This window comes from Halichoeres trimaculatus, unplaced genomic scaffold (genome assembly GCF_033239565.1).
Source record: "Halichoeres trimaculatus isolate MK-OKI-2021-1 unplaced genomic scaffold, fHalTri1.1 fHalTri1_scaffold_11, whole genome shotgun sequence".
Classification (NCBI taxonomy): Eukaryota; Metazoa; Chordata; class Actinopteri; order Labriformes; family Labridae; genus Halichoeres; species Halichoeres trimaculatus.
The window spans coordinates 2,045,537-2,066,850 of NW_027437189.1; the positions used below are offsets into that span (position 1 = coordinate 2,045,537).

Sequence of the window (21,314 nt, forward strand, 5' to 3'; positions counted from 1 at the left end):
GAGCAGACGTTAGGCCGCCGTGTCTAACCTGGCGTCCCGTGTAAAGACGTTTGATTGGCTCTTTAGAGGTCCAACCTTTTGTCCCCTGCTTTGCCGTCCTCTTGTTTAACCTTTGGCGTCGATCGGAGGAAGAAGACTTTAAAGTCTGTAACTTACGATTTGTGGTGGTGCAGGGTGTGGGCGTGGTGGTTGTTGGAGGCGTTGGCTCGGTGCAGGCGCTCGATCCTCTCCTTCTCTTTCTCCACGAAGTTGGTGTTGGTGCCGGTGCTGGTGGATGGGACCCGGGTCAGCCGGCTGTGGGCTCTGGGCTGATCCCTGGGCGGGATCGGAGGAGGAGGAGGAGGAGCCGGGGCTGACTGGGAGATCGGAGCGGGGACCGGAGTCGGGATGGAGATGGAGGTCGGGGCTGAGGACGAGGCGGGCGCGGGGACCAGGATGGCGGTGCTGTTGGTGCTGTTGTAGGAGTGGTAGGTGGAGGAGTGGTGGTGCTGGTGGTGCTGGTGGTGGTAGTGGCTGTGGTGGAGGGGGATGGAGGAGGGAGGCTGGGGAGGAGCTTGGTGCTGGCTGTTGTGGTACTGATGGTGGTTCTTGATAGAAACGGGGGTCGGTGCGGTTTGGGTCGGGGGAGGCGGCGGGGGTGGAGGAGGGAGAGGAGGTTCAGGGGGAGTAGCAGGGGGAGGTGGAGCAACAGGTTGCCTGTCCAAGCGCAGGTCCTTGTTCTCCTGGCTGAGCCGGTCCAGCTGGACCTCCAGCTCCTCGATTCGGCGGCGCTGGGTTTCCAGAAGCTTCTGCTGGCTCTCGATGATGTTGTTGAGCTCGAGGAGGTACTCCACGGCCCGGTTCGGGCTCTCCGGGCTGCCCTGGCCTGGGTTCTGGTTAGCATCCATGTCTATTAGCTTTGAGAGCTAGCACACAGGCTAAATGCTAACGCTATGGCAGAATAACCTCGGACTCAAAGTGAAGAGCAGTCGGAGGTTTTGTTGACGTCAGTAACTTAAAGCTAGCTTACTCTACAGGCTAATCTACAGGCTAACCTCTAACAACTACAGGTCTACGCCCTACAGCCTACACCCTAAACTACCGTCACCCTCCCCCCCACCAGAGGTAAGTGGGGGGGAGAGAACTTCCTCTTCTTGGAGCTCTGATTGAAGATCAAGATGGATCTCGTCCTTGCTGGCTCCAATCAGAGAGCTCTATCGAGGCGTTGACCATCCCCCGGTTCACTCAGGTGTTCAGGTCAGGACTCAAACCCATGACAGTCGGAAACGAAACAGATCCAGAGACGTGTTCTCCCCCCAAAACCCCACAGTCCGTCTTTGTTTTGGTCAGTTAGTCGGTCGTATCCACTCTTTGCACTCCATTCGGCGCTCAGCAGAGAAGGAAGCAGGAAGCAGGCGCGGGAACCCCGGCTGTCAGAGACGTCGAGTGTCTCCCTGCGTCAAACATTTTGTAACTTTGTTGATCGACTGTCGATTGTTCAGCACATTAGCTTCCGTAGACTAACGATTACATGAACCAGTTTGCAAACAGGATGACTAATCACAGCTTTCCTGTGCTGTCTTAAAATAAAATCCTTGGGTTAGAACCCGCGTGGTACCGCTCCAAATCAAACAGCCAGGACATTTTCTGGGCAAGTAGAGAGACAAGAAGCAGTTCAGACCCTCTGGCTCTGCAAAAACAGTCTGAAACCAAAGCTGGAGAAATCAACACAACGCAAAGCTCCAGGAAAGCAAAACGTAACGTCTAGCGAAGATCATCTCCTGACGAGCTCAGAGGAGGAGGACTTCACCTCTTCCCGGGCCATGGGCTCACCTGCAGGACTCAGGCTGTCATCCTGCAGACGCTCTGTCAGAGGAAGTGATGCGCAAAGGTTAAATGTCATGTCAGATGTTCGTCTTCTTCCTGGATACGGCGAGGCATCTCGAATTCACCGACGATATCATGCGGTGTGACGGCATATCAAGATCCTTCTTCAGGTCGTCGATCCGTGACATGGAAAAGAAGAAGAGACAGAGACAGAGGATGAGAAGATGGGATTTATCTGATGACTCTGTCCTTTTGTCTGCGTTGGTGCAGTTTTAGACCTGACTTTAAAAATCAAAGGAATGCAAATATCTTATTTTATACATTAATACTTTATTGATCCCAGAGGGGAAATTTCATTTCAGTTACATCCCTTTCAAGACATATAAGAAACTTAGACATGGGAAAACAAACAGGAGTAGGATTGACCTAGGAGCTGCTAGCTACCCAGCGCCCCTTCGCAATAGATATGAAAAAAACAACATTGGGAGAAGAGGGGGAAAAAAGGTCAATTTCAGACTATTTCCAACAGGGGGCGTAGTTTAAGGTCAAGAAAAAAAAACACCTCATCATTTAAGCACATGGTAACAACAAACATACACTCACATACATGCTCGATATGAGGCAAAACATAAGCAAACAACAAAAAAGTGATGAGCTGAGGCCTATTGTCTTTAAATATGTTATTACATTCAAGTATTATTTAAAAAATTTGACATTTTTGAAAAATTATTGTTGTTTTAGATTTTTGCAATTTTCTTAAAATTTGAAAATGTAATTTTTAATTATATTTAATTTAATATTTTTTGATAAATTAATTTTTTAAATATTTTTTTTCAACTTTTGCAACTTTTTGAAATTTAAATTTTTCTTTTAACAATTTTTTTAATTTAAATTTTTGAAATATTTGCAAATTTAACAAAAATAAATAAACAAATAAAATAAACAGGACATAACATTTAGGGTTTTATAAATTCAAAAATGTCTTGTTAAGACAATTTATGACTAAAACTAACTTTTAATACAATTTTCTACACTTTACTGTCTTTATTGTGAAGATAAAGTAGATTTTGTGGCTCTGGAATGAGTTTAATACGACTGAGCCAAAAAAATGAAATGGCTCCTATGACAATAAAAGTTGCAGACCCTGGATCTAGAAACAGCGCTTGACCTAGGGACAGAACAGTTCACAAAATCTACAGTTCTGCTCTTATCACAGTTTTGTTGTCATAATTTTTGGTTCAGTGTACACTGATGTTGTTTTTAATACCCTAGAACAGTGGTTCTCAAATGGGGGTACGTGTACCCCTGGGGGTTCGCAAGGGCACTCCAGATTCAAAGATGTATATTAAAAAAATGGCAACCAAGCAAATTCCTTTATTACCAATTATTAAATCAATATTTAAATCCAATATATGTTTAAGTTCACAAATTTAATAGTATATCCAATAGACACTAAGAGTACAGTGCTAGGTTCTTTTTTTTCCATCCAAAACTGCTTTGTGCTTGTCAGGAGGTACTCGGCGGGAAAGAAAAAAAAAAAAAAATTATCATGGGGTACATCTAGGGATGGGTACAGAATTAGGTACTTTTATAGGTACCGACCGAATTCTGTCAAAAGTACTGGGTATCGATTCACGTAAAACCAAAAGGTTCCATGTTTAGGTACCTAAATGCATCTTTGTGACTGTGAGGGAGTGGAAGAGTAGGAGATTTTCCATGCTGGACATGAACACAGCATTACAAGGTTATATATTGAAGAATAAATATGTTAAATTGAAAAAAATGTAATATTTTCTTATTTAAAAAATTCATATTTTTTACTACATAAACACAAAAAAGTACCAAAAAGTGCTACAGTTGAGTACCGGTACCGATTGCCAGGTATCGGGCATCGGTACCGAATCGTTTCAAATGTGAAAGGTATCCATCCCCAAGTACATCACTGAAAAAAGTTCGAGAACCACTGCCCTAGAATACCATAGATCCCAATAACCACTGTAAACAGTTTTTTCAAATCAATGATGTCATGTATAGTGGTGTAAAACCTAAAAGGATGAGACATTTTGCCATTTGAAACATCATCAAAGCTGGTGCTAACTCCTCAGATGTGAAAGTCGCTACTGGCTGTCCCAGGAGTCGCTAAAAGCCACTAAATAATACCATTGCCAAATTGCCATAATAAGACGCTCTGTAAATATGTTCAGAACTACAAATGAACTTTCTTCTGTCTTTTCTTCTTCTTTTATGTCTAAAAACCACAATCCCCCTTTAACCGGCCTCGGGACCAGAGAGGACTTGTCCGCCTGTGAGTGTTTTGGACTGGGGAGGGCAGCACACACTGCTCATAGAGGAGTTAGATCAAATCATGTTTTCACGCCAGAGTCTCCAAACGCCAGAAGAGTTTTTAGATTCATCTCTAGTCGCTTTTTTGATAAAAAGTCATCAGAGGGGTCTGAAAAGATGCTAAATGCAGCAACATATTTGCTAAGTTAGCAACACTCAGTTGTTGCTGGTCATGGATGTCTGGCACCCCAACAGTAAGGAACCAAAAAGTGGGACAGTACGGATGAGTCAAAAGGGAAAGACACTAAATGTGTGAGATAACTTGAACTGAACCTTGGTGGGGCTTTTCATTTCTTTCTGAAGATATTCTGATTAATTTCAATTTTGTCCAATCAGAGGCGCAGCTGACTTGACTGACAGGTGGTTAAACTGTCTTTGCCTTACACCAGGTCGACTCATCCAGGTTGAGTCAACATTCAAACAACGATAGGCTTCTAAACGCCACTGCAGGAGCAGATGGGTGACATCATCAACACTAGGCCGGAGTTTTAGAGAGTACATTAGGACCAGAGCTCCTCCATCTTTCTCTCTGGTTTCCCTCTAACTTCCATCCTTCCTTCTGTCCTTCCCTTTCAGTCTAACCCCCGTGGTTTTTTCTCCTCGTGTAGCTGTGCCGCTCTCATCTCCATCTCTTTTATTTCACTCCGCCTCTCTCGCTGGTTGCTAGGAGTGTGAGGTCTCACAGCCCATAAATACCAATGACATGCTCTGTCTAAGCCATCAGAGACAAGAAAAATCCTCACACACCATCAGCCTCTCCTCCTACACTCTATCACCACCCTCCGTCTGTCCTGGTGAGCCTCCGTCTGTCTTTCCCACTCCATTTTTATCATTTCCATTTTCTCTTCCTGTCAATCAGACTCACTTCTTTTCACATCCTGAGGAAAAATCTTCACTGATTATAATATTCAGAGAAAAAACGTACTCTCTGCTCCTTTTTTCCTGCCTCTCTCCGCTCCTTGGTAGCCACGTCCAGGCCCCAGCTTGCCATTTCTGAAGCTAATGTCACAGGACATTAAACAGCATGTGGACTGAGTCCCACACAGCTTAGATCAAGTCCAAAGTTAAACCTCTTAAAGCTAGAATGGGGTTTTCTTAATTGACCGTTCAGGAAATATCATCCTCTGCGAGTGATCGTCCAATCAGAGCTCAGCGGCTGCAGCGAGGCACATCAGGTCTATCCAGGTTTGGATTTATACGCTTAAAGAGGCACATACAGGGCTGTGAAACGACATCCTGACACAGAGTGAGGTTACCTTTGAGCTTTTTGCAACGCTGCAGTATTGGACAGATTTTAAAGAGGGGTGTTGTGCTTTTTTTCTAGTCTTTATTCTGTCCCTCTGGTACCCCCGTAGTATCTTTACATGATTTACAGCTCCAAAAAATCCCTAATTTTCTCATTTTTTTGTTTTAACTGCTGCCTCTTTAAGGCGAACCCCCTTCCCTCTGATTGGCCAGAGCTTTAGAGGCCTGTTGGAGGCGAAGCTATGAGAGAATGAGAGGTATGAGAGAAAAATATGGATTTTTTTTAGCTGTACATCATGCAAAGATACTACAGGAACACCATAGGGACAAAATAAAGACTGAAAAATAAACAGCACCCCCTCTTTAAGTTATTTTTTTTGTGTTTTAGAAAACTTTTATTTCAGCTTCTTGTTGACATGTTCTGTCTCTTTAGGCTCATGTTCCTCAGAACCTCTTCACTCTGATTGGCCAGCTCTCTGGGGGCCTGTCAGGGGGAGGAGCTATGGGCAGACCTTGGTGTTTGAGGCCTCTAATGTGTCATAAACCAATCAGTAGATCCTTATGTGATGACCTCATCAAGTGCTATTTTTAGAACTTAGCATTTTGACCAGTTTACAGATTCAGGGATTTCTACAAAATCTGCACATGCTCAGTCTGAACATCCATGTTCAGTGTTGTTAGCAACCAGTATGCTAAGCCTAGATGTAGCATAGCTAACAACACCGACACCCACACGTTTCTGCTTGGCTTCAACTACAGTATGTTTGCTAAAGCAATTCAAGCATGAACCCTACGACACACACACACACACACACACACACACACACACACACACATGAAGCCTGACACAGACAGAGAGAAAGAGCGCAGCAGAGAGGGATGGTGGTCAGTTAGTGAGTCATGAATAATTGAATGTGCTTAATGGGAGGAGATATAAAAACTGAAACTGTTTGGCCGCGATGCAACAGAGACCTGAGGGTTAGACACTACCTGTGTGTGTGAGTGTGTGTGAGTGTGTGTGTTTGCTGTGATGGTGCAACATCACCTGAAACTTTCAAACTCAACAGTTTAACGTCTCTCTGAGTGAAAGATGCTGTATTTTCTCCATTCCTGAATCTTGCTTTCTCAGATTTTAGGAACAAACCGGACGTTCAGACTGAGCATGTGCAGACTTTTCAATCCTCTACAAGTTCACGTGTTGTAGGAAATCCTGAAGTCTTAACAAGTCTTGCATAAGGATTTCAGGGAAGACCCCAAACACCAAGGTCTACCCATAGCCCCGCCCCCTGACAGGCCTCCAGAGGGCTGGCCAATCAGAGAGAAGGGGGTAGCCTTAAAGAGACAGTTCTGCAGCGATGACACTCACATTTTTCTGAGCTGCCCCATGTCTAAGAAATACCCCCTGACACCTTGAAGGCAACACAATCTACTGACTGCTTTAAAATGGACCAAAAATATTTATTTTTAGCAGAGCTTTTAGCTACCTTGATTCTTTTTAAGGTTTTCTGCCACATCAAAGTGTTTTTAAATTTATTTTATTTCCCTTCCCCCTTTCATATTTTTAATTTTTGATTTTCTGTTTTTATTAAGCTGTACATCTTTGAGATCATCTGATGAAAAGGGCTTTAAAATGTACTTTTATTATTTTATCTGGAATACTCTACCACTAAACATCCGTACATGCCCCAACCTCTCCACCTTCAAAAAAACTCATCAAAACCCACCTTTTTAAAGATGCTTTTAATATCTGATTTGTCTCTGAGTTTACTTGGCTGTTCTTGTCTATTTTGTCTTGCTTCTTCCTGCTTTATCTTCTGTGTTATTTTATATGCTTTTTTTTAATACTTACCTATGTAAAGCGTCTTTGAGTACCTTAAAAAGCGCTCTATAAATAAAATGTATTATTATTATTATTATTATTATTATTATTTATTATTTGGTCAAGATTTTATAGAAGTTTATCCAAAGATAAATTCAATATTATGATAAGGTTTACGGTTGGGAGAACAAAATAAAAAATTCACAAAAATATTTTTTATTTTCTGTTTTTATTGAGCTGTACATCTTTGAGATCATCTGATGAAAAAGGCTTCATAAATAAAATGTATTATTATTATTTATTATTGTTTGGTCAAGATTTTATGGAAGTTTATCCAAAAGACGGGTTGAGAATAAAAAAATAAAATCAAATAAATTTTGGGATTTTTTTTTTTTTACAGTTTTCAAAAAAGAAAATCTTTAAAAAAAAAATTTATTTATTCTTTTTTTTTAATTTAAATCCTTCATTTTAGTCTTTGTTTTTAAGCTGGGTTGGAAAAAAGTTACCGCTCCTCTCCAGCAGAGGGCAAAATGTTTTTCTTCGACTTTCTACCAGCGTGAAGTCAGTTCCGCTGAATAAATCCTAAAAACTGGCTCACATGGGATGTACATGCTAGGGGGAAACATGGCTCCTGATAAAATCTGTTCACATCATCTTCAGTTAACTTTTTTAACATGGTCTGGTTTGGAAAAAAAAATTAAAAAAAGCTAAAAATCCCAAAATTTGGAAACAGTTTAAATAGAGTAAAGTGGTACTTCACTTTAACACGAGACTGGATCACTGCACCTCCCTGTGTTTTGGACCGAACAGCTCAGTTCTGCGGTCTCCTCACTGGGAAACAAAAGCAGGACCAGATTCGCCGTGTCCCAGTTTTGCTGCACTGGTTCCTTTTTGCTTTAAAAACAGTTTTTAAAACTTTTTTTTTGTTTATAAAACTCTGAACGGCCGAGCCCCTTAGTGTCTAAGTGGAACATCCTGCTTTTTAAATCTTTTCTTAAAACTCATCTCTTCTCCCTGGCTATTTATCCATCCTGAATGGACGTCTGGCAAAATCCTAATTAAATTTAATTCTTCTTTTTATTTTTTTTGTTTTTTAATCTATATTTGCTCTGGTTTTATGTTTTATCTGTCTTAGTGCATCTCGTTGTTTGTGCTGCTTTTACTCTTTTTAATCTGTAACTTGTTTCTAATGTGCTCTTTAAATTAAGTTTGAGTTGAGAATCTATGTACGCCCCCCAAAAAAGCTTAAAGAGGGAGTGTTTTCTTTTTTTTTTTTTCAATTAATATTATCATTATTAGTCTTTATCCTGTCCCTTTGGTGCCCCATGGTATTTTAACATGATTCCCAGCTCAATAAAATCCATAGCCCTGCCCCCAGCAGGTCTCCAGGGGGCTGGCCAATCAGAGAGAAGAGGGTAGCCTTAAAGAGACATTGGCCAGAGAGAGATAATTTTTTTTTTTTTTTTTTTTAAAGCTATAAGTCATGAAAAGATACTATGGGGGCACCAGAGGGACAGAATAAAGGCTTTAAAAAAACACAATACCCCTCTTTAAAATTTTTTCCAATATTCCAGCATTATATAAAGCTCAAAAGTATAAAAATTCTTTATATTTTTTCCATTTGTTTTATGTATATTTTTTACATCTTAACTTTATCTATATTCTATTTTACAGAGTGTCAGTTTGTAATTCTGTATTATTTTCTGTTCATGTTATTTTCTGGTTAATTGTTGCGCCAACACACCGAGTCAAATTCCTCATATGCAGATGTACTTAGCAATAAAACTTGATTGTGATTGTGATTCTGGCGTCAGGATGTCATTTCACAGCCCTGTATGCTCCTCTGTGACCGGTTTAAAAAAAGCACGATACCCCTCTTTAAGGCGCCAGTGGACGCAAACTGGCTCACCAGCTACAGTGTTATTCTTTTTTTATTTTTATTTTATTTTTTGGTCTTGATTCTTTCCCTCTGGTGCCGTATGGTATTCTAGCATGATTTCCAGCTCAACAAAATCCATAGCCCCGCCCCCAGCAGGTCTCCAGAGGGCTGGCCAATCCGAAAGAAGGGGGTAGCCTTAAAGAGGCAGTAGCTAAAACAAAGTGTTTCAGACAGAGGCTGAAATACAGGTTTATAAAACACCAGAGAGAGAAGAAAATGAATTTTTTTTAAGGTGTAAGTCATGACAAGATTCTACAAGAGCACCAGAGGGACAGAATGATGACTCGAAGGAAGCACAATACCCCTCTTTAAAATCTTCTCATCAAATTCCTTGTATGTGCAAATGTACCTGGCAATAAAACTTGACTGTGATTGTGATTCTGGTGTCAGGATGTCGTTTCACAGCCCTGTTTGTGCCTCTGTGACAGGTTTAAAAAAAGCACGATACCCCTCTTTAAGGCGCCAGTGGACACAAACTAACAAACAGTTTCCTCTGAGACGTCTTCAAAACTTAGTGTCAGAGTCTTTCCTCCTCCACAAACATCAGATCAGGTTTGAAGACGCAGGTTTTTGACGATTTTGACCCTGAAACCCGAAACACCTGAGCAGGTCTGCCGCTGCTGCAGACCCTCAGGAGGCGTTTGATTAATCATCGAGCTGCTGCGTACACGGCCTCTCCTGTCCCCTCAGATCTGCTGCTGTGTGGCGTTAGGGAGGCTTTTTTCAGGCGGCACGGGAAGCGACGCGGCAGATTTACCGGCGGTTGGAGGAACAGCTCCGCTCGCCGCGTCTCTGTGGCGAGCGGCCGTGAAGCCTGAAGGAGTCGGTTCACGGTGTTCTTTCTCTGCTCGGTGTAGGCGGACTGAACGGCTGCTTTTCTGACTGTTCGGGTTTTATTCTCCAACCAGAGGAGTTTAACTCATCTGCAACACACACACACACACACACACACACACACACACACACACACACACACACACACACACACACAGGCTACATGTGTCACACACACACACACACACGGTGCAGCTCATGCTCATAATACACACGTTCTGTATGCATGCAGAAAGAGTTCACACACATGCACACACACACCAGCACTCCTCATGGCCTACATAGCCCACAGTCACACACACATGACACACACACACACACACACACACACACACACACACACACACACACACACACACACACACACACACACACACACACACACAGACACACACACGATGCAGCATCCAGAAAAAAAGCGTCAGGAATAAAAAAAACAGGCAGCGGAGTCTCACAGGTTTCAGCGGCTCCTGCAGAGGTGATGGAGGGATGAAGGTGGAGGTGGAGGAAGAAGAAGAAGGAGGAGGAAGGAGGAGGGAGGATTATTGATCCCTGCTCATCCCTCCATCTCCTCCTCCGCTGCTGCTGCTCCTGCTGCTCCTGCTGCTCCTGCTGCTGCTGTCACCATCATCTCCCTCCGATTAAAAAGATTCACAAACGAAGCGAATGTCCTCTCCTCTTCTTCTCCTCCTTCATCAGATTCTCAGCGTTTCATCCCTCCTTCTCCAGACCTCCTCTGCTGCCTCTCTGCAGCAGGCCCGGCTCCTCTCCTCCTCCTCCTCCTCCTCCTTTTTCTTCCTCTTTTCCTTCTTGTTGCCGAGTCAATCTCTTTCTAATTATCATTCCTCTGCGTCTGACAGCCGAGCGATCCTCTGCTGCAGCGCTGATGATCCCTCTCCTCTCTCCTCTCCTCTCTCCTCTCGGTGCGGCGTGCGTGTGAACGGATGCTGCTTCGGTTATTATCGCTGGTGAAATATTAGTTTTTTCTCCTCCGCTGTTCTGCCGTAGAAGGAGGAGGAGGAAAGGAGGGAGGGAGGAAGGGAGGGAGGGAGGGTTTGAGCTCAGACTGGATGGATGGATGGATGAGGTGGATTCAGAGCGTGTGTGTGTGTGTGAAAAGACACACCGTCACGCGGGAATCACGTCTCTGCCCGTTTACCGGCACGAGCACAAACGCCACACGTGCACACGGGACGCCGGAGGCTGCGAGCGGACGTCAGAGTGATCCTGAGCGGCCTCCATCAGGAGAGCAGCGATAAATATCACAGGTGACGCGCTGCAGAGAGAATTAAAGATGACAGGCTCAGTGCTCTGGGTCAGGCTTGTGTGTGTGTGTGTGTGTGTGTGTGTGTGTGTGTGTGTGTGTGTGTGTTTGAGACTGTTGCGGTCAAAACGAAGGACTTCCCTGAAACTTCACAGAAAGACGTTTGCTTCAATAAAAACGACGCTGCGCTGAATGAGCCAGTTTCAGTGAAACGAGGAGAAAACTGAAACTGGAGGAAAATAAAGAACCGTCGTAGCGCTCACATGTTACGACGCCACCTATCTGCACAGAGGAGAACTGCCTCACTACAGCTCTGTGAAAAAAGAAAAAAAATGTAAAAAAAAGGCTAAAAGAAAGGGTTAACAAAAGGAAATGAAGGGTTAACGTTTGTCTTTACTGCCTGGTTCTGTCCTACCAGAGCTCATCTACCAACTCCAACCTCACCAAGCAGAGCTAACGTAACCTGGCTCTTCATTTTATTGATAGACTTGGAGGCTACATTAGCACAAACATATTAACCTGAGTTTTAACCTTTAGCTCATGTTCCAGAATTTAGCTTGTGTTTAGCATTTGGTCCATGTATAAGCCTTTAGCTCATTTTTTAGCCTTTAGCCAGTTTATAAGGCTTAAGCCTGTGTTTTAGCCTATAGCTTGTAATCAAGCCTTTAGGCCATTTTTTAGCCATTTAGTTACATTTTTAGCCATTAGCCTGTACTTAAGCCTTTAAGTTTCGTTATAGTCTTTAGCCTGTGTTTTAGCCTTATCGTTATGTTTTTAGCCATTAGCTTGTGTTTTAGCCTTTAAGTTGTGTTTTAGCTTTTTAGCAATGATTTCAGCCACTAGACCATGTTTGTCTTAAATTACATTTTTAGCCTAAAGCCCGTGTATCAGTCTTTAAGCCATGTTTTAGCATACAGGCCGTGATTTAGCATTTAATTTATTTTTTTAGTCTTACTCTGTGTTTAAGCCTTATTGTTGTGTTTTCAGCCATTAGCTTGTGTTTTAACATTGCAGTTATGTTTTAAGCCTTAAGCCTGTGTATTAGCCTTCAAGTTGTGTTTCAGCCTTTAGCTCCTGTTTTAGCCTTTAACCTGTGTTTTGGCTATAGTGTGAGTTTTAGCCTGTAATTTTTGTTTTAGCATTAAAGTTTTTTTTTTTTTAGCCTTTAGTCTATTTTTTAGCCTTATCATAATGTTTTTAGCCATTAGCCTGTGTTTTAGCGTTTCAATTATGTTTCAAGCCTTTAGCTTGTGTTTTAGGCTTCAAGTTATATTTTAGCCTGTTAGCTCCTCTTTGGCCATTAGCCTCTGTTTTAGCCTTTGACAAGTGTGTTGGCTTTAACATGAGCTTTAGCCTGTAAGTTGTGTAATAGCATGTAGCGTGTGTATATTCCTTTAGCTCCTGTTGGAGCTCTGAAGTTGTTTTTTTTAGCCTTCAGTCTATGTGTTAGCCTTTTTCTTATGTTTGTAGCATTTAGCCTGTGTTTTAGCCTCATCTCCTGTTTTAGCCTTTAGTTCATGTTTCACCCTTTAGCTCGTGTTTTAACCATTAGCTCACGTTTAAGCCTCTAGCTCCTGTTTCGGCTTTAAGCTCCTGTGTTAGCCTTCAGCTCATGTTTTATCCTTTAGCTCGTGCTCTGTCTCTCTCCTGTTTCTCTTTCTTCTGCTCTTCTGTCCTTTTTCTGTCTGACAGTTAGGCTCCAGTGTCCACCATCACTACAAAATTAATCACAGAAATCATTTTCAGCAGAGAAAAACTCGGATCTCTCTTCTCTCTGATAAACTTCACCAAACAAAACATGTGGGTTTCTGTGGACAGCCTCTAGTGGACGCATGAGGAACTGCAGTTATACACTTTTATACATTTTTAAAGCTGGAGTTTGCCACTAGCTGGATCTAATGATATCGTCGATTAATAACCTCACAGCTTTCCTGTCTGAGTTTGGTTTCAGCTCGTTCTTCAGACAGACGGAGGCGGTGCCTACAACACGTTTTATATTAAAGAAAACCAGGGATGCTACCTGTACACCACGTCCACAGAGGCTGGACGTCCCTCTTTAATAATAAAATAAAACTGAGAGCTACAGAAACATATGCACAGGATTTGATTAAAACCTAAAAACAACATGTGTTATTAAAGAGAGCTCCCAGAGGAGGAGGAGACGCCAGGAGTTTCATATGGTTTGATATTCAGGTGGAACACCCGGTGGCTCTGCGTTAAAGAGGGGGTATTCTGCTCCTTCATGTTATTAAATATAGATATAATGTAACAATCCTGGATGTTCGGACTGAGCATGTGCAGATTTTCAACCCTCTACATGTTCAAAACTCTCTGATCTAAAGATTTCACCAGATCTTCATGACATGGGCTGGCCAATCAGAGCGAAGGGGGTTCGTGGAGAGGGAAGCTTAAAGAGGCAGATAAAGTAAACAATGAAGAGACTCTACGGGGGCACCAGAGGGACAAAAATCTGCAGCCTGTGGTTAACCCAGCTCTAACCACAAACTAAATTAAATATAAACACGTTTATGAGCGATCCCTGACATTATCTGGATGTTCACATGAGAACATTAATAATGAAAGCAGCTTGAGCCGCCCTGCTGGATGATGATGATGATGAATGAATTATGGATATAAATGACTCATAAAGAGGCAATTTGCTTAATGAGAGCTTTAATTTTTGATGAGTTCGGATTTTTCTGATCATGATTCATTTTACAAGCTCAACAAAGTCAAATCTAAACACAGGTGGTTAAGATTTCCTATTTGTAGAAAGAATGCAGGTTAGAGTAAAACTACAGGATTTCAGAGATTTATAAATGATGTATGAGCAGTGGTGTGCACAGAGGGGGGGCAGGGGGGGTCGCTGCCCCTGGCATCATGGCCCTATTGTTGAAAAACAAACACTACAGTGCTCTCTTGGAGGCAAACTTCCCTCTTGGAAGCCAAAACATGCTCAAGTGGCCACTTTGGGGTCAAAATGTGCACCTAAGTATTCAAACTAGGGCTGTCATTTTAACGCGTTAATTAGATTAATTAATTACAACGCAAATAAATGCGTCATAAAAATTAACGCAGATTAATCTGGATCCCAAACCCGTGAGGCGTTCAAAGACGCACTTATCTTTAAATGTCCAGCATTTACAAACAGTTTGTCCTACATGAAAAAAGTGGTGTTCTCGTCAGATTTTCAAATTTCCGACGGACCCTGGATGTATCACACCTTGCAACATGCTTTGAACCGGGGGGAAGAGAGAACAATGTTAAGGGGACTGCCGTCCACATCTCGTTTATTCACACGTCCTTTTTGAAAATCTACAGAAAATCAACAGTTTGCTCAATTCTGTAAAAACAGATAATTCTTCACTCTGTACTGCATCAAACAAGCCCTGAATGATCGATATTTGTCCTGTATTTAAATCTAAAGAATTCTTTGAAAATTTGCTTCCGTCTTCCTGGTGTCATGTCTCAGCTTGGGGCTGCTCTGCACCAATCAGCAACAGTTTGTGTGTTCAGAGCATGTAAGACTGAGAAAACTTCACTTTTCTTTGATCCAAGACTTGAATTAAGTGTTTTGTACATAGTTCCTCACAGTTTTTAGCCTTTAGCCCTGGTTCTCCTGACCTCATAGAAGTAAAGAAGTTCATATTGCAGTGAAAATTGAGTCCACATCGAGTAAAAATGTGAACAGAAGCAAAAACCGTCCTAAAAATCAAATCAGCTTATCTTAGGTGCAGGACTGTGTAGATTTTATTAAGATAGAACCATAAAACTTTTTTCATTTGTTCCCTATGCCTCAGGGTACCTAAAAATGTGTTGTATATATTCCCACCTTATTTTTAAATGTTTTTAATGTAATTTTAATGTCCTGGAATTCAAATTCTTTATTTTGGGACCTTATGCAGATATGAGATTAAAATGCGATTAATTAGATTAATTAATTACAAATCCTGTAATTAATTAGATTAATTTTTTTAATCGCCTGGCAGCACTAATTCAAAGATATGCTCAAACTTCTCTTTTTGGGCTGAAGCGCACGCAATATGACCTTCTTCAGAGGGAAAGCAAAACAAAGAGCTCTCCTTGGAGCTAAATGCGCTAAACTGCTCTCTTTGGAGCCAAAATTTTCAAAAAGTGCCCTTCCTGAAGCCAAAACACATCAAACTGCCCTTTTAAGGGTGAAAACGTGCCAAAAGTACACGCCAAAGTACCGCTTTCATAGTAAAAAAAACTAAAAGTATTCTTTTTGGAGTAAAATCATGCTAACATAAAGATTTGGCTGTTTCACAGGGAGTAAAAAAATCAAAAACAAAACCGGTAGCGGCCCGAATCAGTGATCGGCCAGATAATTATGATCTGTGCACCCCTAATGCTAACATGCTAAAGTTCCCTCTTTAGGTCCAATATACAAGGTTAGTGTCTTCTTTGGGGCACAAAACTCTCTCTAAAGAATCCTACTGGAACTAGGGCTGCAACAAAAACGCGATAGAATCGAATGGTAAAAGTGTCAAAAATGTTTTTTTGATAATCAATGCACTGTGCTGCGTCATCACTGTATTAGTTTCTCTTCAGTTTATTTGTCTTCTTCCTTTTTGTTGGATTATTTAGCGGTTAGCAACTAGCTGAAGGTGCATTACTGCCACCTACTGGACTGGAGTGTAGATCACATGGGCTGTGGGGCTGTATCAAGCGGCAACCTCCGGTCTGAGAATATGAGACGATGCTGAAGAGCTAAAATCTGCTGTTTCTGGAATGTTCACTTGAGGCTGACTCTGGAAGTACAGGAAGTCACAAACACACCAAGCCAAAAAAAAGCTGTTTTCAAATCAGAAATTAACCTATTTACAGCCTGGTTCAAAAAACGTCTCCTGTCTGAGTCGCTAATTTTACTAACAGCACCCACTGTACGGGGGTGAATTTTTTCTAACGCGGTCGTTCAGAGGATATTAAGATCGCGAGCTCCCCCAATAAGAGGCACAGCTGAGGGTCACGTGACCGACAGGCGCCCTATGGCTGTTGGTGAAGCCTTTGCCACTTCCAATATGGCTGCTATAGCTGATCTGTTTCATTTTCCGTTTCAGAAACAGACGGGTGACGTCGGCCAGACTACGTCCATGTTTTATACAGTCTGTGGGTCGTATGCGTCACATGTAAACAGATCAGCGTGGCGGAGAAGCTGTTCGTCCAAAAACTCCAGAGTTTGGGAGAATTTCACGCCGAGTAAAAGCACACAGCGTGTTAACTGACACGTCAGTACGACTGCAATGATCCAGCTCTTAAAACTCAAACATGTTGGGATCATCGATGATGAGCCACGAGCTCACAGCGAGGGGGAGGAGCTACAACATCCCACATACTCTCCTTTACATGTGGTGTAATGCATGTTCTCTCTTTGATCCGTTTGAAAACCACCAGGAGTTCATCAAACCAACATTAGCATTAGCGTTAGCTGCTACAGATAGTGGTAGGGCAGAGGGGGTGAACTGTTTGACCTGCAGGTGAAAAGATGGTGGACACATTTTTATTTATTTGCCTTTTTGGTCCACTAAGGTCTTAATCTGATGACATAGAAAGATATTTTCTGTTGATTCTTTAAGTGACAAAACATTCATATCACTTTTTATATTTTATAACTTTAGCATCTGGTCAGTTTAATTATGGTCAGACATGTTTTTTCTTTGTTTATATCATTAAGAAAACAATAGAACTCAACTAAAATGACAAGGCATGTTTGGTTTAGCGGTTTTTGGTATCATGCATTTTCGTCCTTTTTTTCTGATTCATCGATTAATTGATTAATCAATTAATCTTAAATATAATCGTCAGAGTAATCAATTACTAAATTAATTGTTAGTTGCAGCCCTAGTCCAGACACACTTTGCACTGTCCTCTTGGAAACAAAACAGGCACAAATGTTACTCTTTGGAGCCAAAATGCTTCCTAAACTATCCTCTTAAAGTCACATGTGTGCTGAAGTGCCCTCTTTGGGGGCAAAAGGTGGCTACAGTGACCTTTCATGAGACAAAGCGCTCCCCAAAGTGCCCTCCTGGTTGGTAAACACACTCATTTGTCCTCTTGGGTGGAACAAATACACAGGATCACCCTCTGGGCTGGTTAAAATACGACTGACTGTGCCTTTTCTCTCTTTTTGCCCCTGCCCTTCAGAAAGTCTGTGCACGGCCCTGTGCGTGAGTTTAGGATGGAGGTGTTTGAACATGAAGAGGCAGCTCGGGGTTAAATTCAGACATGTAACAGTCTGTAGGTCGTTAAAGAATCCTATAAACTCAGGTTTTCCTCACTCATATGTTCACAGTGCAGCACACAGTTCATCAGCAGATTAATCTGAGCTCTTCACATGAATCACACATCAGAGAGAACCTGACAGAAGCTGCAGCAGGCCTCCATCTGAGCTACGACCTGCTCCAAATATCACCGATCGATTCCCGATCGCCGATCAGAAACCGATCACAGACAACAACCCGCAGCCCGGTCTCAGAGAGTCCACCAGCGAGCTGTGGGGATCCATGATGAGGGGTTTGGGTCTCTTTCCGTCCGCACTGCTCCCGCGTTATGTGACATGAAAACCAATTAACCACACGCGCTAATTAACAACCACAGCGCGAGACACCTTCACATCAACCGGAGCAGGTTTGGTGCCACGCGCAGGTTTTAACTCCAGAGAAAGGAAGTTTTTTTTTTTTACACTGACGCTGCTTTCTGCGGACATTCAGCCAGAGCACACACACACACCAACACACACACATTTACACTCGGTGTCACACACACTCACACACACACACACACACACACACATCGTGCAGGAACAGAGATCTTGATGGAAAGGTGTGACAGTCACTCACCTCTGTTCCGGGTTTGTCCTCCGTCCTCTGCCGGGAGGTGAAAATAATCCCATCACACACTGGCTCTGTCACCGGGAGGCTGCTGGGAGCTGTGGCTGCAGACGGCTCCAAAGATCCTCTATGCTGCACAAGACCTCTCACTCTGTGGGTTTTACAAACACCGCATTTTCTGTCAGGTCCTAAAACGAGTCTCTCTGTGAACTCAGGCTGGAGTCTGATCAGGGTTTCTTAATTCAGGTTTTACCCAAATATGTTGCTGTTAAACTGCACAGATTTTAAGGGAAGGGATACTGGTTTATCCATTTTCTGACTCTAGTGTTTTGTTTTTAATGTTTTTTTTTTGATGTTTGTTTAATCCCAGGATTGGCTACAAAACAACAAAAGCCCATAACTAAAAAAATCTGTGCTAACATATCAGCAAATAAATAAATAAATAAATAAATAAAATTCTCAAATTTTGCTGACTAAAAAAGCAAGAGCTCACATTTCTGGGATGAAATCTTTAAAGGAAATAAATATAGAAAATAATAATATAATAATAATAATAATAATAATAATAATAATAATAATAATAAAAACCCAGACATCCATTAGCTCCCACCTGTCACATAAAACCACTCTGGTCTCAGCAACAGCTTTTTTATATGACCTAAAAGTTGGGATTCTCCGTGAAAAAAAAGAAAAAGAAAGAAAAAGAAAACCCTAAAAAAAGAACAAAGAAAAAAGAAAACCCTATAAAAAAGATAAAAGGCCCTAAAAAACCCTAAAAAAAAGAAAACCCTAATCCTTGAAAAAGAAAACCTTAAAAAAAAGAAAAAAAGAAAACCTAGAAAAAAAGGAAACCCTGGAAAAAGAAAAAAAGAAAACCATAAAAAAAGAGAACTCAAAAAATATATAAAAAAGAAAACCCTTAACCCCCCCCCCCCCCCCCCCGAAAAAGAAAACCCTAAAAAAGAAAAGAAGAAAATATTTTACTTTTACTTTGTAACAGAACAGAAAACCCATTACACAATAACAGCAACAAAGTGAAAGTGCAAACAGGAAATACAAAAAAAATGCATGACAAAGAAAAAATTAAAAAGTTTTACCCAGAAAAAAAAACAGGATGATTAAACTACAAGAAACTGAAGGTCTATGTTTTTAGGGAGCTGAAAAAAGCAGCAGAGTGAGACCTCCGTTTCTTCTTGTGATCTTTGATGGCTGTTAATCAGCATCTTACATTCACTCCTGTCACTGCACCTGCAGCACACCTCCTCCTCCTCCTTTTCTCCCCCTAACTTCCTCCTCCCTCCCTCTTTCCTCCCCCCTCCTCACCCACCTGCTGTCCCTCCACCTCCAGTTCCTCATATTTCTGCTCCTTCCCCTCCTCCTCCTCCTCCTCCTCAGTTTCTCCTCCACCTACATCTTCACCTCCCTGGTGTTATCCCTCCTCAGTTTCCAACACAAGCTGAGAATAAAGGAGAGGGAGAGAGGAGGCCAGAGAGGAGGTCAGAAAAGGACGGAGGCAACCAGGAGCAGAGAGGAGGCAGGAGGACACAAATCCTGAACCAGAGGAGAAGGAGGAGGCCAGAGAGGAGCAGAGGAGAGGAGGTGAAGGGGCTCTGTGTCCAGCTGCTCCAGTTTCTTCTCTGACATTTGAACAGGCGCGCTAAGATGATGTCACACCATGAAACTAGAACCCACCGTCCGCCATTTTGGAGCCCATTGGAAGAGAAGGAGGCTCAGACGGTCTTCACACATCAGATGTGACAGAGGAACCGTGTGGAAACGGCTCAGACTGACATTTATGATCAATACATGATGATGATGATGATGATGATGATGATGATGATGATGATGAGGAAGAGGAGGATGAGAGGTTCTGAACTAAAAACTGAAAAAAAAATCTGAATTATTACAGGAAAATACTGTTTTAAATGAATGTATTTTCTATGTATGATATCTATTTTATTTTATTTTATTTTATTTTTTTGAATAGGATACAGTTTTTTTAAATCATTATTGTAAGATATTGTGTCTTTGATAATTATCATTATTATTATGGCAAAATATGGTATTTTCTATTTTTATTGTAAGATACTTTTTTCTTTTTAGTAAGTTTTTTTAAAAGATTTTTACAGCACAATACATTTTTAAAAAGTACAGCAACAAACTGTTGTTTTGAATTTTTTTAACTCTTCAATTTGGATGGTTTGTGTGAGAAACATTTTTTAACTTATTAAAGCAGGATACAGTTTTTAATTACTTTGCAAGATGAAATGTTTTTATAAAAAAAAAGATATAGCAAGATACTGTCTTTTTGAGTCTTATTATTATTATAATTATTATTATAGTTATTATTATTGTTATCAATAATAAAAATAATAATAAATATTGTTTATTATTTTTGTGTATTTGTTTATTTTTTGGAGTATTTTAAATGAATGTACATATTTGTGAATTTTTTTTTTTTCACATTTTTTAATAAGTTAAGGAATAGACTGAAGCTAATTAAAAAAAACTGTTTTCTCATAACAGAAAAATACTGTGCTTTTTAATTAATTGGGGGGGGGGAATTATTGCAGCTACATCCTGGCCTTTTCAAATATATATAATTATACTCTGTTTTGAAGTTTTGAATTAATACAGCAAAACACAAACACAAAAACAAAAGAAATCCCTGTATTTTGAATTACTACAGCAGAATACTGTCAGATCCAACCACAGTGATTCACTGTAATCTGTTTATTTCTCACAGTCATCCATTAAAGTTTGTGTTTATACCTGACAGCAGTTTCACCTGTAGTTTACAGAGTAATTGTTGCGTGAAAAGTGTTTGAGTGACTCCTGAGTTTGATATTTTCTTCATCACGCAGCTGAAGTTTTACCTGAGCTCTCTACAAACGTCTCTGATCAGAAACCCTCCCTGAGTGAAGACCAGCGTTGACTCACTCAGATAAACGGCTCTGATGAATAAGGACGCCGTGACGCTTCGCTGAGAGCTGGAGCAGCTGCAGTATTATTACAGTCACTCTCATTTCTCTCCTCTTGTTTCTATCTTTGGATCTTTTCTTTCCATAACCCTCGTCTTCCTCCTCCACTCTCTCTGCTGTTCTCCGGCTCCCTCCCACTCGCTCTGTGGAAACTGATTAGATGGAATATTTCTGCACAGATAATCAATAAAAGCTCACAACAGCTCGCAGCAGCTGGAGAGCTGTAAAAAGA

At 41.4% G+C, this 21,314-nt stretch overlaps 1 protein-coding gene across 5 annotated transcripts in view; it reads right to left on the reverse strand.

The window, feature by feature from the left end:
• Positions 1-18,226, reverse strand: part of LOC141798930 (IQ motif and SEC7 domain-containing protein 1-like) — a 194,098-nt gene extending 175,872 nt beyond the window's left edge. The window contains exons 1-3 of one of the 5 annotated variants that reach the window (XM_074680882.1): positions 10,442-10,990; positions 1,813-1,970; positions 157-1,626 (exon numbers count right to left, since the gene is read on the reverse strand). In XM_074680882.1, the coding sequence (XP_074536983.1) occupies positions 157-887 (731 nt within the window). In that variant the 5' untranslated portion in view covers positions 888-1,626; positions 1,813-1,970; positions 10,442-10,990. Of the gene's footprint in view, positions 1-156; positions 1,971-10,441; positions 10,991-18,110 lie in introns of those variants that run through there. The other 4 variants (XM_074680885.1, XM_074680883.1, XM_074680884.1 and 1 more) reach the window with 4 other exon arrangements.
• Positions 18,227-21,314: the final 3,088 nt, after the last annotated feature.